The 17,135-nt window shown below is 39.6% G+C and overlaps 1 protein-coding gene across 1 annotated transcript in view; it reads right to left on the bottom strand.

The window, feature by feature from the left end:
* PPA2 (pyrophosphatase (inorganic) 2) overlaps nt 1-17,135 on the bottom strand; it is a 39,085-nt gene that overhangs the window by 14,896 nt on the left and 7,054 nt on the right. The window contains exons 3-6 of the mRNA XM_010004102.1: nt 9,164-9,217; nt 7,774-7,893; nt 5,338-5,424; nt 3,976-4,102 (exon numbers count right to left, since the gene is read on the bottom strand). Of these exons, the coding sequence (XP_010002404.1) occupies nt 3,976-4,102; nt 5,338-5,424; nt 7,774-7,893; nt 9,164-9,205 (376 nt within the window). The 5' untranslated portion in view covers nt 9,206-9,217. The remainder of the gene's footprint in view (nt 1-3,975; nt 4,103-5,337; nt 5,425-7,773; nt 7,894-9,163; nt 9,218-17,135) is intronic.

The following is a 17,135-nucleotide window of genomic DNA, read 5'->3' as shown; positions in this document are numbered from 1 at the left end:
GGGTGCCCCGCTTTTATAGGGGTGCCAGGGCAGACATCACAATGTCTCCATGGTGTCGCCCAGCAGTGCTGTCTCCATGGCTGCCAGCCCCAGTCCTGTGCAGGCTGTCTTCATATCCTGGGTAACCAGGTCTCCTGTTTCCTTCTGGAGAGGGCCCATATTTTCCCTAATCTTCGTCACCAACATAACTATAGAAGCTTTCGTTGCTGCCCTCGGTGTCCCTGACCCGATTTAATTCCATCAGGGCTTTAGCTTTACTAACCTGATCCCTGGCTGCTCACACAACTGCTTGGCATTCTTGCCCAACTTCCTCTTTGTTGGGATGCACTGCTCCTCAACTTGTAAGAGGTGATCCTTAAATATGAACCAGTTTTCTTGGGTCCCTCTTCCTTTGAAAGCTTTATCCAATGGTATTCCAACAAGCAGGTCCCTGAAGAGGCCAAAGTCTGCTGTCCTGAGGTCCAGGATAGTGAACTTCCTGGGTGCCCTCCTTGCGGCTCTAGGGATCTTGAACCACACAATCTCATGGCCACTGCTGCCAAGGCCGCCCTTGAGCTTCACATTCCCCACCATCTCCTCCTTGCTGGTGAGAACAAGATCTAGCATAGCATCTCTCCTTCTTGGTTCCTCTATCACTTGGAGAACTAAGTTATCATGAACACATCTCAGAAACCTCCTGGATTGCTTATACCCTGCTGTGCTGTCCCTCCAACAGATGTCAGGGTGGTTGATCAAGGCTTGTGAATGTGAGGCTACTCCTATCTGTCTGCTGAGAACTTCATCCACTCTCTGTTAGATGGCTTGTAGCAGACCCCTAGTAGCATGGGGGTTCTGTCCCTGCCCTCCCTTAATCCTGGCCCATACATTTTTGGTTGCTCCTTATCCATCCCAAAGCAAGGCTCCATGCGCTGCAGCTGGACACTGGTGTAGAGGGCAACACCCCCTTCTTGTTTGTTTTATAAATAACAAAAATTAATAGCAACAATAAGCAGCAGACAGGCCTATTACACCACCAAGATTTAGTGCTCCTGTCTCCAAGGAGCTTTAATGCTTGGTGTGAAGTTGCTTAGCTGGTCTGCTAATGGGCATCTTCCTAGCATCCACCCATTTATCTGAGCAGAAAGCCAACACAGTAGTTTTCAGGTAGCCACAAAGGCAGTTCTTGTTGAAGCAGATACATCTCAATATGTCCAGTTTTAGTCTAAAAGAAACCTTCTCATACAGATACCTGTATCTGCCATACAGCTTGTATTTGGAGTGAGATTGCGCCCATGCCCACCAGTACTAAATTCTATCACTTCAAACAAATTATCTTTCACAGTTCAAAAAGACACTCAGACCCTGCTATTCCCACTGATGACACAGCTCCCACTTGAATAGGTGCTAAGTATTGCTTATCATTCCTGCGTATTGTCACTATAAACTAGAGTTTCTCATTGCTCTGCGTGAGTTCTAGGCAGGGTTTCCAATTTAAACCAGCATTTATCAATAAATGCCTGCAGGACACAGTGCAGTGGAGTGCTATGAATAAACAATGAGAATTGCTCAGAAGTTTGGACCACTCAGTTTTAAGCTCTGTGAAGTCTCAGAAAAATCAATTGCAGTTGTGAGAACGATCACAATCCCAGAAGGAGAATACACAGCGTACCTGGGGTGTGCTTAAAGAAGCTAGAGCAATTAGCACACTGTGTGGGCTCAGGATGGGGTTTGCAAGTAATCACCACGCAGGTGTCTTGGAATTATCTTTTCCAAATGTTCACTGGAGACTGTGCACATACTGAGCTGAAAGCAAATGTGATCATTCTCAGACCAATTTGAAATGTTTAGCAAATGATACAAAAAACGACTGGATAGACTTGGAAGGCAACACTTAGCCTCATGTTTCCCTAGGAGGCCACCACTGTAACACAGCAGCATGTCAATTATTGAAGGAGATACAAGTTTTATCTGTAGCTGCTAATCCTTTATGCTGAAATGATTAACATATTTGGGAAAGGGGAAAAACAAGTATAAAAGGCCATATTGTATTGTCTACTCCAACAGATTTGTTTTCAGACTGAAGAAAGATTGCTGTTAAACAATGCAAGCTAGTCATGTTTTGTGAAAGCAGATGAGGGCTTTTTTTTTTCCTCTTTCCTTTTGTAAAACCTGGACTGCAACTCCAATCCCAAAGGGAAACCATATTAAACTGGATTCATATTTCTGCACTTCTCTGAACCTCAGAATGGCAGTTCTAGTCTTGAAGTTTTCCACCTATTCTCGGATAAGGAAGAATGCACACAGGAATCAACTACAGGCAATGGTTTGCCCATTTTTTTCTTTTCTTCCTTTTAAACAAGACTATAAGCCTTATTTCCCTCGCAAACACACTGAAGCTGTAACAATCTTATACAAATCAGTCATTATCTGAAAAAAAGCCCAAAACAAAACAGAAGGCTTTAAAATAGTATTATTTAACCCAGTGGCATAAACTGTCCCACTTTTAACCCTAATTAGTATAGTGCTTTTTAATTCTCTCACCCACTTTACTGGTTAAACTCTCTCATAAATTGTTAAGGAAGAAGCATAAGAGTTAAACATAACATTGTAGAAAGTACCAATTACTGGTATTTTAAGTACTGACAATTATATTGAATTTCACTGCACATTGTAGAGAGGTTTAAATCGATATGAACATTAACAACAAACTATTACTTACTATTTCCTTAAGCTGAACTTCTTAATCTCTAACTGTCAAAGTAGTTAAAGAGTCATAAACACTATGTAGTAATTGATCTGCCCAATGACTTTAACCAGCATCAATCTAAGAGTCTCCTTTTCCTCATTTCCTCTTCTCCCCTTCTTTCCCCACAAGCCAAGTATTCTCCATGTGAAAGCAACCTGCAAGAAAACTGAGAATGAAGGGCCAGGCCAGTGATGTACTTACTTTCAGAAAACCATGAAAACTTTCAGAAACCATGAAAAAGCCCCAATGGCAGAGAAACATAATGCCTTAAAAAGCTACTGGATAGCGCTGTTCCTACAGAAAGGCCACTCTGTGCCTTAGGGCTCCCTACCAACAAAGAGCAGGCTCTGACCATACATATCTGATGGTATATATGGTTTTTAGTCTCCTAACAATCACTAACATTTAGACAGACCTCCTCATTTAATACTCATGATTCCAAATAACATTGCATTTGAGGAAGTAAACATCCATTTATGCAGAGAAAAGCTGTACTTTACCTGTGCCGTACAAACCTAACTCCCTGCAGGTTTAATACATCTGAATCATCTTATTAATGAACAGTTTGCAAGCAGAATGACACCTCACATGCAATTCATGCAGACACATTTTAGTACTTGAATTCCACTTGGATACCAGAAGCATGGTCAAAGGACGACACATCTGGACAGGATATTTCCTCCTGTGTAGCTATTCAACACCAAGGCTGATCTTAACGTGAGTTGCATTAGCAGTTTACTTTACATACTTTCAAGCTAAAAGGTGAAACCTAATTGTTCATAGTAAGCAACAAACCCTGCAAGTAACCCAGTTACAAGTGACACAGCATTGAAAATGCACAGCCCTTTTCAGAATGCAACACAATGCCTGCAAATATAAAAGGAACAAACACGTTCAACACGGAAAACAGCAGTGTGCTACATAATCTGAGTGGGTAAATATGCACTGTTGCACAGGAGATAAGCCTATAATTTTAATAGGTCACTTTCTAAGGCAGTTGTGTTTCAGAAGTCAAAAGACTTTCTGTATTACCAGTCCTCTTGAACATCCAAGCAAACCTTTTCAAGAGCTTAGCCTGAAGCACATATGCCTTCCTTGAAGGAAGCACTTGACTTAAACAACAACAAAAAAAGAAAAGTCTTGCCCTTCTGCTGTCTGCCTTTTCTTGTCCTGGATGGCCTTAACTCAGGTACCATTCTACTATGCAATCTGCTGACATAACTTGCATTAAGAAATACAAAAATACTTGCCATGGATTTTCTGAGCTTCTGGGTCATCCACACTGATAGCAATTATCTTCCAATCTGTCTCTCCTTCATCAACAAGAGCTAAAACACCCAAGACCTTCACCTGAACAATCTCACCAGAAGAACGAATCTGAAACAGAACATAATCTCACAAAGATTTGAAAAACATAGAACATAGCTTTACCACATCTTTGACCAGAAGCTAACAGAATTGCAAGTATATGTCTATTAATATTGCTTGCCTCTCTCCCACCATTGCTACTATCCAATCCTCAATTCTCAAGTCAGCACTTAGCACAAGCTAGAAATCTTTTCTTTCTCTTCTACCCCACTTCCTCCACACCTTCTTGATCATCACCCCAAACTGCAAGTCAGAAGTATCTCATGCTCATTTTTTAACTTCTTTCTTCCACTTGACTCTCTACTTTCTCAGCTCTTGGTTTTAATGTCTCCTGCTGTTCCTTCCTCTAGACTCCAATATAAACATATAAACACACACCTCTTTCCCACAGAAATATCAGCACAACTCTCTTCTCCATTTTCTTGGGAACCTTCTTCCTACATAAAATTCCCTTTATAACTCTTTCTGGATCCTTTGACATTCAGCTTTAGATGCCTTTCCTCAAGTAAACGCACATTCACAGAGGTCACCAATTCAATTTCCCCTTATGTAAAATATCCCAAGAGATCTCTTTTAAACTCATCCATTTCATAACCCCCATCCTTGACACCATGGAGGATCACTCCAACCTTTACTGCCTCCAGATAGGTAGAATTTTCTTCCAGTGAGCTAAACCCCTTCCCTAAATCTACTAATGGTGTCTGCCACACCTCTTTTTCATCCACTCACCCCGTAACTCCTAACTTTGCAACACTGCAACAAGTTCCTGTCTTCTCTAGAGAGAAGGGAGCTACTTTTGTTTGCACCCATAAGGACTCCAGCCTACCTCCTTTGTGGGTCTGACCTTGTAATTTCATGTGCATGACTCTGCCATACTACTTCATCTTTCAGAAACCTATTCCTAGCTCCAGGACTACTGACAGGGGAAAAATAAATTTTTTCTTCCCCAAAAAATCTTAACCCCCTCCTCCTTCACCCAAAACTCACTGTCCAGGGACAGAACATCAGGGTGGTGTTCACTTATTCTATCCAGTACACGGATTGCTCCAAATCCTGCACTTTTTCTCCTTTTAAAAATCCACCATTTCCTTACCTATTCCCTCCTCAAATCCTCTATTCATACTTTTGTCATTCTCTGAGACTATTACCATCTTTTCTTGCTTTCCACCTGGCCTTCTCTTCCAAAAGTTATCAAATTATTAAATTAACCTTCATAAATTAAATTAATACTGATAAAGACAAACCTTTGAACCTATTTCACAAACATCAATAGGATCATTATCCCCACAACATCCTGTAACATTATCTTTATGGTTTGGATCTTCCCAAGTCTGTCAAAGGAAAGAGAATTATCCATTACCAGCTGATCTGCCATTTCAATTCATGCAACTACTAAACTACTAAGATTAATAAAAACAACAATAAAAACATCAGCTTTCTGAGAACAGTCTTGCTCAACAGGAAAACAAAAAAACAAACAAAGGGGCAATGGACTGACGTTGAGTAATTCATTCTCATACTCATGACAAGTAACACAAGGACTATTGAGGACACAATAATATTTACTGCATCCATGACTTAAGAGACACGCTTTATCAAACTGCAGTGATTAAGGAATCAGAGGACCCTAAATACGTACTTTTCTGGTTACTAGTAGTTGTGGGATTAAGCTAGGACATTCTACAATTACATTCTTATTATATTCTTTCAATACCATGACACAAATATGAGTTGCTTTCAAAAACATCCAGGCTTTGAGCTAACAAAGCTCCTAGACATGGATTTGTCATCACTCAATTAGCTTTTTTAAGTTTTCAGATTTATGTATTAAATATTTCTGACTACTGAGATGTGTACATTCCTAAGAACAGCCAGCAGCTTAAAACCAAATAAGCTTCTACAGGTGACAAGTTCAACTCCCTGCCCTGACCAAGGAATCATAGCCAAGTTATACTAACTTGATTACTAAACCAGTACTTGTTTTGCCTCTTACTGGCTAGTCATGAGTAACTTATTCTGAAGTTGAGAAGTCTACCTGATAAGAATTTTGAGTCCAATGAAGTTTTTTTAAAAAGGTGCTAGAAAACTTTTTTTTCTAAGGATCTATAATGTTAGCTCCTGTTGTCCATGGTCAAAACTCCACCTCACACTTGTTCTTGAAAACTTGACTGACAATAAAAGGCAAAATGCTGAAAAGCAAATGCTCAGGAGTTTAGGTAGCAGAATCATTACCAAAAAAACCCCTTATTGGAGTCAAGAGGGGTTTTCAGCTTAAAACTTCTTTTTCCAATTCTCTTCCAAAGTGCTTTTTATTTAAGACTGCATTATACCAGCTGCACCCCTCCACCTTTAGGTTAGAAGGGATACTCACTAGGAATGGTATAATTCTCTGGACTGTACAGCAATTCGGGCAATAATGACAGTCCTACTGCCATTTTTTTCTTGTCTGTTTCACAGTATAAAACAGCAGCCACAAATACATATCTTTAAGCCATATACTACAGCTGAGCTGCTGATCTTGACAAAAAGACCTCTTGTGATAGGGAAGACAGTGAACTGGATTTTGTTACAGCTACCAGTAGGAATCTGGAGTATCACCTAAACTTCAACAATTGGAGATGTAATGATCCAACCAGTAATTTAAAGTTATTACAGAAAACAAAAATGATGGTTATCTCCAGCCGTCTCTGATTCATAAGGTTAAAGGGGAGTTGAATGTTTTTCCTGGAGAGAGTGTCATCAATCCAAAATAATGCACTTTGTGCAGAAAAAACATTCAAATATTTAAATTTGGCTTTGTACTAAGGCACACATTAATTTCAAAACATTAAATGGAACTCCTTATTCCCAACTACTCCTACTTGGAAACTCTGTCTGCTGAGACTGCAGACTGGATAACAACTTCATTACTATACACCAGGACCTGTCTGGTATGTCCTCTCAGGGATCATACAGATAACCAGATTTTCAGGAATAAATTTCCATTGCTTATGCAGTTAACTGTAAAGAAAATAAATTACTCTTTTCTAGCTCCATCATGGTCTTCAGCACTAATTTAAGTCCAATGTGTTATTCACAGAAATAACAAGTTCAAAACTTTTCATTATGCTCAAAATTTCAGCCATTAGTTGGGCTTTTTCACAGTTCAAACTTTTGAATTTGTCATGATCACTGAAGTCTCACAGTTTAGAAAGGAAGTTAACTAAGGCAGTTGAGGTTTAATCTAAAAAACAACAGCCCTTGTGTTCCTCTTTGTTGAAGATACTATGAAATCCCAATTAAAATGTATGCTGCAATACAAGGAAATCCTAAATTAGTTTTTGGCTTTTTTAAATGCCTTGTTTAAGCAGAAAACGGCTACTTGACAAAGTATTCTTCAAAGGCAGACCATGACAGTTTAATTCTGTCACTGCAATACAGACACTTAGACTAAAGATTTGAGATTTCTCAATCATTTAACTCCTTCCTGAAAATAGCACACATCTACACTCACACCTGAATTCTGATTTAAATTTATGAACACAATAAATTTCAACATTAAAAAAAAAAATCCTAATTTACAAATGTATCAAAGAGAAACATCCCTCTCACAACTGATTTGCATTCAGGCAGTACCCAAGATTTACAAGGCAATTCACACAGAAGACAGAAAACTTTCACCATTATAACAAAAATGTTACCTGTGGGAGGGCACCATAATTCCATATATAACCCTTGTGAGGAAAGATATTTGCCACATATCGAAGCTTTCCTTTCTTTATATCTTGTTTAATGGGATTCAATGGCTCCTCAGTGGCAATCTAAGCAGATTGTGGAAAAAAAGGAGAGAGACACAGAAAGAGAGAGAAATAGAGAATGGTAAAATGGAAAGCAATTCATTCTGTACCCAACCAGTTAGAAAGATTCATCTGGGAGCATGTGCTTGTGGATTAAGAAGTATTAAAAATACGATGGCCTCACTCTAAATCTCAAGGGTCATGTTCAAAAAGCAACTTATTAAGGTTTTAAATAACATTGTGAAGTATGCAGTGAAAAGAAGAATCTAGAAGAGAAGGTCATAAATTTATAAGGAGACAGTCATAGTCAAACATAATACTGAACAGAACTTAAGTTAGGAGCTCTTGCACTTTATAGTACAAGTTCAACAGACATGCAAATGGTGGCCCAGGTTCTTCTAAGAAGAGGAGCTTTGACAGCAACAGGAGAAATATTTCATCTTTTTTCTCATCCTCTAATTGTTCTCCTATTGCATACAACACTTCTCTTCATCACCTCTCACCACAGAAATGCTTTTTAGCAACTACAAGTTCTGCATAGTTACCAAATGCCAATTTAATGCAGATTAGGAACAAGTTAAGCTAGCATTAGAAGAAGGCATTCCTATTCCTAAAGAAGCACTCACAGGACTCAACTAATTAAAGCTGAACAGTTTATTATTATCATCATTCTCCTCAAAACCTCAAATTCCAATCCACTGCCATATGAGTTACCTACCATACATCAGCTAATTCACTGTAATAATACTTTTGACACTCTACACCAAAATCCAATCCATGTTGGCTTGGTTCTTGCTTACAAAAACCCATCTGAATTGCTTATACTGGCTCAGGTGACACTTGGCTTGAGTGCAAAGTACATAGCCCTTAGTCCATGTTTTTTATTTGCAGGATTTGTCAGGATTTGCCTACCACACTATCCAGCAGAAATGAGAAGAATTTAATCCCTTGAGTGCAATGCTGTATGAGCAAGCAAGAGTTAACACTAAATGTTGGGAAAAGTTCTGCAAGCCAGTACTCCAGGATTCTGAAGCAGGTATGCTGCACTCTGTAGTCAGAGGGCTGTCAAGAAGCAGTGCTCACCTGAGGAAGGGAAACAAAATTAGAGCTTCAGCACTTCATAATTGCAAGGAAAGTGTCCATATGCACAACTTCGAAACAATTTTTTTAACGCAGAAAATTTTATGTGTAAGGAGTAAAACTCACACTCTGATTAAACTTTGACTATTAGAAGCTACGGCATTGTCATAACCTCCATAAATATCTAGATAATAATGGTATTTTTCTTAATTACCTCCATTTTTGCATTTGTCCAACGAGGCACTTCTACAACCATATTAAACAGGACCTAAAACAAAAAACAGTGACAGAACTGAAAAGAAAATTCACTCAGCAATCCATATTTTACAGGAAGATAAATTGTCTCCTCTGCATTCAGCAGCAACATACATTAGATCTCTCTGTTCCAGATACTTTTACATTAAGTACAATTCATTTACTTCTGCACAATAACATTCAACCTCCTAGGTTCATCCTTTACCCTTTGAGAATATAAGCAACTACAAGTAGCAGAAACCCACATGATATTTTTTATGCCATTATCAATATTACTCTTCACAAAATGTTCAGAAAGTCCATGGAATACTTTGCCACAAGGCAGAGGTTCAGTCTACTAGTCAAAGTGGACGTTTCTTCAGGACAGAGTTAGCTTCCCTCAGGCACTGGGAAGGACGTTTTGGTTTTTTCCCCTGAAAATTTATTTCTTCAGGCCCTCCTGTTTGCCTCGTTGTTTTTAAAATATATGCAAATGCAACAACCACTGACATTTCTGATTCTCAGCCAAATCTGGCTGAAGTGAGGCAAAATTAATCCAAAAGTGAAGGCAGAGGAAGGACAGGGACACAGACACCTCATGTTTGCAATAGCATTCTTCCTTATAGAAACTGAGTGAAACTTGTTTGAGGAAGGGGAAAGGAATATACCTAAACCATGTAAACTTTCATACTTTTAAAAGAAAAAAAGTAATCAATGCCCTTCTTCCTAAGGAGGTTAAAGTGACACTTTTCAAAGAGAAAAAAAATCTGTGTAAGTTTCTTCTTCTGAAGCTGTCAGAATTAAGCATGACCAATAAGCAAAGTATTAATTAAAATTAGTAACTACACCAAACCACTCAGCTATGTCTACAACCTGTTTTCTCCTACATTGCTAAAATACCCCAAAACATCACATTGCCTAGGACATCTCTTCATAGAGAAAGACAACTTGCTTTGGTATTAAAAATTGCAACCCTTCAGGAAGGACTAAATATGTTTTTTGCAGAAATGTGTATGAAAAATATATAAAGACTGAAGACTTGAACCTACTCTCTAACAACACTGCCAGGCTTCAGTGGCTTGAGCATGCTCTTTATATATTTGTGGTTTTGCTCCTTGTATCCAGTAGCTGCAACAAATACCATTAACACAGTAATTCCAATGATTCTATGATCTTCTCCCAAGCAAACCTGGAAAGTGGAAATCAAGAAAGCAAAGGAAATTCCCAACTATCACTCAGTGTTTCTCCTATGATATCACAAGCTATGTACCATCCTGACAGCAAATTCCCAGTAAACTGGAATTAAATTTGCCATCTCTAAGTACTGTACCCATATTGCAGTCAGTGGCACGTCAAATGGACTCTTCCCAATCAGATCATAAGCAAATAAAACAACATCTAAAAGGAGAAATGCTCTTCAGATCAGTTTCATAAAATACACCTTCTGTATATAAGAACGGTTGGAACAGGGGGGTAATCAGAAAGAGAGCTCACAGACATCAGCAGTAAGGAAGCAAAGAGAACAAAGCAACATATATGCAGCAGCAGGTAAGGGAAGGATTGGAAGAGAACCCATGAAGTCTGCACATCCATCAGGGAAACACTTGGAAAAAAAGAAATGCACAGCATGAAAGCCAGTGCTGACAAGAAAATCTTTGGAACTGCCAAGCAGACCAAGTAATTGTTCTGAATGGTAGCTACACAGCCCTGTGTTTTTGTTGTTTAGATGCAACCATATGTTTTCCTGTCCCTGTCTAATAGCTTCAGCAGCCTGTAAATCTTAGTTTTGAGCTTTAATTGGTCAGTAGTTATTCCAGGTCTTCACCAAAACAACTGTCAGGGCTGGACAACAGCTGGACTGAAATGAATACAACACTGCTCTCAAAAACAAAAAAATCACCTGGGTTTAACTCAGCTCTAAGACTAGGCCTTCATAATTTGTGGTATCCGTCAAATGTGACTTGTCAAGAGCCTGACAGATCAATTTGTATGCAAAAAAAAATTTTTTTTAAACCCTGAAAGTACACTCTCTAATGCTAAGCTGCCACAAGCATTTACAAGAGATTACTAACTTCATGCAGTGCTTACACTTAAAAACAAAACACCCCACATATTTATAGGGCAACCACATTTTCAGCAATGAGACTGGATTCACTGGTGTGGGAAGGAGACCACATACTAGATAGTTTGACAGAAAGAACAATAAGTATACTCCTCTGGTTTTTAGGGTTTTTTTTCCTCCTCTTTCCTATCTTGCTTCCCTCCTTGCCTAAATATCGCCCAGGAATTTTCCCATCACTCTTATTTTCCCAGATCAAGCACCTCTTCCTTCTAACCACTTGAATGTTCTCCCCATCCCTTGCTGCAAAACCATTCCTACCTCAGCTGCAATCAGCAACACAAGTGTCAGACACCTGTTTTCACAGATTGTGATCTGCATATGCCATTCAGTGGTTAGTTTTGGATGGTGAATGCACTTCATAATCATATTTTTTCCTTTAATCAGTTAAAAAAAAAATCCACCTCACCAAACACCCAAGTGAGCACTTCTCCCCTCAAGCAATGGTGAGGCTGTTTCAACAGCCTATTTAACACACCCTCCAGTGACAGAAGGAGAGATACGGTCTCTCATGAAACAAAAAACTATTGCTTTGAAATTTTACCATTTAACTGCCTTAGAATGACAGCAGCCAACTGGTCTGCCTATGAGATCGCTGCTTGGTGCGGTTCAGATTTAATCCAGCTCTGCAAACACTTAGTGTAGAAGAGACTCCACAACAGCAGACCATACAACAGGCCACATGGAGTAGTTCCTACTGGCTAGCCTCATGCCAACTCTGCTGGCTGACTGTTTTTTCAGGACAGTGTCCTGAAGTACACAAGAAGAGGAAACCACCTCCTAGATTCAGAAAAAGGGACAGAACCCATCTGCTAAGGAAAGTGACCTGACAGCCCAGAGGGACTTGCATGGTATTACATAGTTTGTTTGACTTGTGTTAATGTGAACACGAGAGATGCTTGTACTTACATTCTATCATATCTCTAAAAGGTGATGGGGGAAAAAACATCACATTTGCTCAACATAAAGTAGTTAAAAGTGCATTTCCTAATTCCTAAAACTGAATATGAAATCAGCAGAAAATGACGTCAGAACGAACAAACAGCATGTTCAAATTATATCCTTTATTTCCTAAGAACTACACCCGAAGTACATTACATGGGAACTTACATAAGATGTAAATAAGCATTTGCTTTATTGGGGTGTTTTCTTTGATACTGCTTGGCAACTTACTGCATTCCATTTCAGTTGAACATCGTTTTTAATATATCACTATATAATTTTTGCTGAGAGAAGTAAAAATGTCTCTCACACAAAGAACAGAAACAGGTTCTGGTTTTCTGAAATAAGCAAACCACAGAAAGATAAAAAGATATACAAATATACTTCAATTTATTCATACAGCAAGTGCTGAGAAAAGCTAGGAAAATATTCTGTTGTACCTGTGTAAACTGTGACTCAGCATTCTTTCCACTAAGACCCCAGGCCAAAAATAACTGCTAGCTCTGGCTGTAGAGATTCTTACAGAAGACAGCTCATTTTGATCAAGGTTTGCTATTATAAACCTGAACATCACAGGAAGAAAACAAATAAAAATTATGCACACTCCTGACACTATTTTTACACCCTGCCTTTCCGGACTCCCATACACTTTTCTCAGAAGCAGACCTTCCTTACCTAACTTCCCTGTTCTTGTTCAACTATTTCCTTTCCCAGTCCTCCCAAATTCTTCAGCTGGTGCATCTGAGGGGAGGGTTTTGAATAAGTATGATTTTACACAAGAATTGCAACTCTTAATGCTCAATTCTGAAGGTTCAGCTAATTTGAAGCAGAAGTGGAGCAAAATATAAAGAGTGAGGAAAGTGACAAAACATGAGAGGTAAGAGAGGAACAGAAACTCAATACAATTTCATAAAATGACAAACATTACTTTTTCACCACCACCTCACACAATGGGTAGAAGAGGTATATTTAAGCTTACAAGTTGTTAGTTGTTTTTATAGCAGAAAGCTCAAAAAACCCAACAACCTGAAAGCATTAGAGACAGTATTTGGGGACTGCTGACCTTTCCTCACTGAGAAGCTCTGAGCTCACAAGACAAAGAAAAGAAAAATTAGCTGTCATTTCAATTTCTTCTCTGTCTTCTCATTTCCAGTCTTTCAGGGATTCTCATTAGCCACCAACTGAACATGGTAGCATGCACCTGAGGACTAATGAAAACCAAAAAGATGAGGTGCAATCCAGCAGCAATGTGAACAAAGGATGATGTTTAAAAGTGGAGGTAGGGGAAAGGAAAAAAAGGAGAGGGAAAATAATTACTGTCATGAAATACACCCATAAATCAATGGAGAGGGGCTTGCTTATAAAATCACAGAATCACAAGATGTTTGGAGTTGGAAGGGACGTTGAAGATCATCGAGTTCTAACTCCCCTGCATGGGCAGAGACACCTCCCACTAAAGCAGGCTGCTCAGAGCCCCATCCAACCTGCCTTTGAACACCTCCAGGGATGGAGCCCCCACAGTATCTCTGGGCAGCCTGTTCCAGTGTCTCACCACCCTTACACTGAAGAATTTCCACCTGATCTCCAATTTGAATCTCTCTTATTTCAGTTTAAAACCGTTACCCCTTGTCCTCTCACTGCAAGCCCTGTAAAAAGTCCCTCCCCAGCTTTCCGGTAGGCCCCCTTCAGGTACATGAGTAGCCATGTTACAAGCACTCCCAGTGTAACACTTGCTACAAGATACTTGCCAATGAAAACAACAAATCAGATAAACCAGATGCCAACAACATCTGGAGACCAAATACACTGTATCTAAATGAGAAGTCAGTGGAACTTTTTCAATATAAACTATCATGCCACGTAGCAAAAAAGGAATGCAGTGCCCAGCATAAATGCAAAGGGCCTGCAGCCTATTCATAGTGTACTTCCCTCACGTGATAGTGAAAAGGGAACCAGAAACAGTATGTAAAATTCTACCCACAGGTACCCCAAAAGTGGCGTCAGGCCACTTTTCTCTGATAAACTAGTTACTGGACACACTCACCTGCAAAACCGCTCAGTGTATAACCATGACATGAAAATGAAACACTGACTTTCTCAAGTTTAAGGAACCATTTGCTTGAAATTAACCTTGATCAAATCACTCATGCAACTTTCTCCATAAACCAGCTCTACCCCAGTACATTTTAACTGGACTGCTGAGCAAAGATTAGTTCTATTCTCAGCATTTGTACATCTACAAGAATGCAATGCAAGGTTTGCAGCTATTGGACACAGCCACAGGAAATGGCTGGGCAAGTTCCAGCATCAGGATGAAATCTTCACTGATCATCCAAAATTGGAAACACACAAATCCCTGAACACACCTAAAGGACACACTACAGCTCAGGTTACATATACTGGAATAATGCATAAAGGCATTAGAGACAGTATTTGGGGACTGCTGACCTTTCCTCACTGAGAAGCTCTGAGCTCACAAGACAAAGAAAAGAAAAATTAGCTGTCATTTCAATTTCTTCTCTGTCTTCTCATTTCCAGTCTTTCAGGGATTCTCATTAGCCACCAACTGAACATGGTAGCATGCACCTGAGGACTAATGAAAACCAAAAAGATGAGGTGCAATCCAGCAGCAATGTGAACAAAGGATGATGTTTAAAAGTGGAGGTAGGGGAAAGGAAAAAAAGGAGAGGGAAAATAATTACTGTCATGAAATACACCCATAAATCAATGGAGAGGGGCTTGCTTATAAAATCACAGAATCACAAGATGTTTGGAGTTGGAAGGGACGTTGAAGATCATCGAGTTCTAACTCCCCTGCATGGGCAGAGACACCTCCCACTAAAGCAGGCTGCTCAGAGCCCCATCCAACCTGCCTTTGAACACCTCCAGGGATGGAGCCCCCACAGTATATCTGGGCAGCCTGTTCCAGTGTCTCACCACCCTTACACTGAAGAATTTCCACCTGATCTCCAATTTGAATCTCTCTTATTTCAGTTTAAAACCGTTACCCCTTGTCCTCTCACTGCAAGCCCTGTAAAAAGTCCCTCCCCAGCTTTCCGGTAGGCCCCCTTCAGGTACATGAGTAGCCATGTTACAAGCACTCCCAGTGTAACACTTGCTACAAGATACTTGCCAATGAAAACAACAAATCAGATAAACCAGATGCCAACAACATCTGGAGACCAAATACACTGTATCTAAATGAGAAGTCAGTGGAACTTTTTCAATATAAACTATCATGCCACGTAGCAAAAAAGGAATGCAGTGCCCAGCATAAATGCAAAGGGCCTGCAGCCTATTCATAGTGTACTTCCCTCACGTGATAGTGAAAAGGGAACCAGAAACAGTATGTAAAATTCTACCCACAGGTACCCCAAAAGTGGCGTCAGGCCACTTTTCTCTGATAAACTAGTTACTGGACACACTCACCTGCAAAACCGCTCAGTGTATAACCATGACATGAAAATGAAACACTGACTTTCTCAAGTTTAAGGAACCATTTGCTTGAAATTAACCTTGATCAAATCACTCATGCAACTTTCTCCATAAACCAGCTCTACCCCAGTACATTTTAACTGGACTGCTGAGCAAAGATTAGTTCTATTCTCAGCATTTGTACATCTACAAGAATGCAATGCAAGGTTTGCAGCTATTGGACACAGCCACAGGAAATGGCTGGGCAAGTTCCAGCATCAGGATGAAATCTTCACTGATCATCCAAAATTGGAAACACACAAATCCCTGAACACACCTAAAGGACACACTACAGCTCAGGTTACATATACTGGAATAATGCATAAAGTGACCAAAGAAGGTTACAGAGGTTGTAGTTAAGACAGAATATAAAGTTAGTAGAAAGCCTGCACCTGTATTGTATGGGAAATGATGACAGCTTCTCCTTTCTTACAAAACATACAGACTTTATCATAAGACAACTCTGACACAGTTTTGATCACTGTTCCAAGCTTGAGGTCCTCTATTAATCACCTATTCAGACTGCGCGACCACCTTGATGACCCCTTCTCTGCCACCTGACTAGTTAATTTATCAGCAGTTTTTGCCTGACAGAAACAATTCAACCAAAGTCCATAAGGGCATTCCAGCACTGTGCAACCCATAGGATGCAACAAAACAAAAGCTGTCTTTTTTTTTCCAAGTGCTCTATTGGGTGTCTGCAAACTAGAGGACCATAATCTCTACATGCTTGCATAGTTACCTTACTATGGCCAACATTTTAAACAAAACTCTCTGTTCAAGAACACCTCAGTCCTCTGAATGAGATGACATGTGAATACTTTACCAAAGACATACAATGATGAGTAGATTAGAAACCCTTTCGTTACAGCAGGGAAGCAAGATGTCACATTCATCTTGAAAAGAAAATTATGACCTCTTCACACTTTCTTCCTGCTACAAACAGAAGACTATATTCAACAGTCAGCCTCTGACAGTTTTGACTGTAACCTCAGTGGAAACATTCACTCTTCCAGGCAGAGATGTGAAACTTCGATACCATTCACAGAAATGTGTGTGGGTAGGAGTGGATTCCAAGGCTTAAGACAAAGCCTGGAAGCTGGTAATAATTTTTGAACTGAAGCTGACTATGATTTCTTTCAACATAGTTTCTCCCTCAAAATAACTTCTCTCTTGCTCTTCAAACAGAAAAAAAACACACGTGAAACCGAGATGATCTGCTGTCAATGGTGTGTGCAAATCTAAATTTAATTGATATTTGGGAAGATCTAAACATTGCGAGAAAGGCTGCACTACTGAGACTAGTCCATACAGAAACATCACAGAGTTTGCCTTATAACAACAAGCTGAGACTGCAAAACAGCTTACAAAGACTTGTACAATGTGCATGTTGCTATTCCACGAATGCTGAACACTG

The sequence above is a fragment of the Chaetura pelagica genome, unplaced genomic scaffold, assembly GCF_000747805.2.
Source record: "Chaetura pelagica isolate M959 unplaced genomic scaffold, ChaPel_1.0 scaffold88, whole genome shotgun sequence".
Taxonomy (NCBI): domain Eukaryota; kingdom Metazoa; phylum Chordata; class Aves; order Apodiformes; family Apodidae; genus Chaetura; species Chaetura pelagica.
The sequence above is the reverse complement of the archived record's forward strand: the minus strand, read 5'-3'. Positions and strand labels throughout refer to the sequence as shown.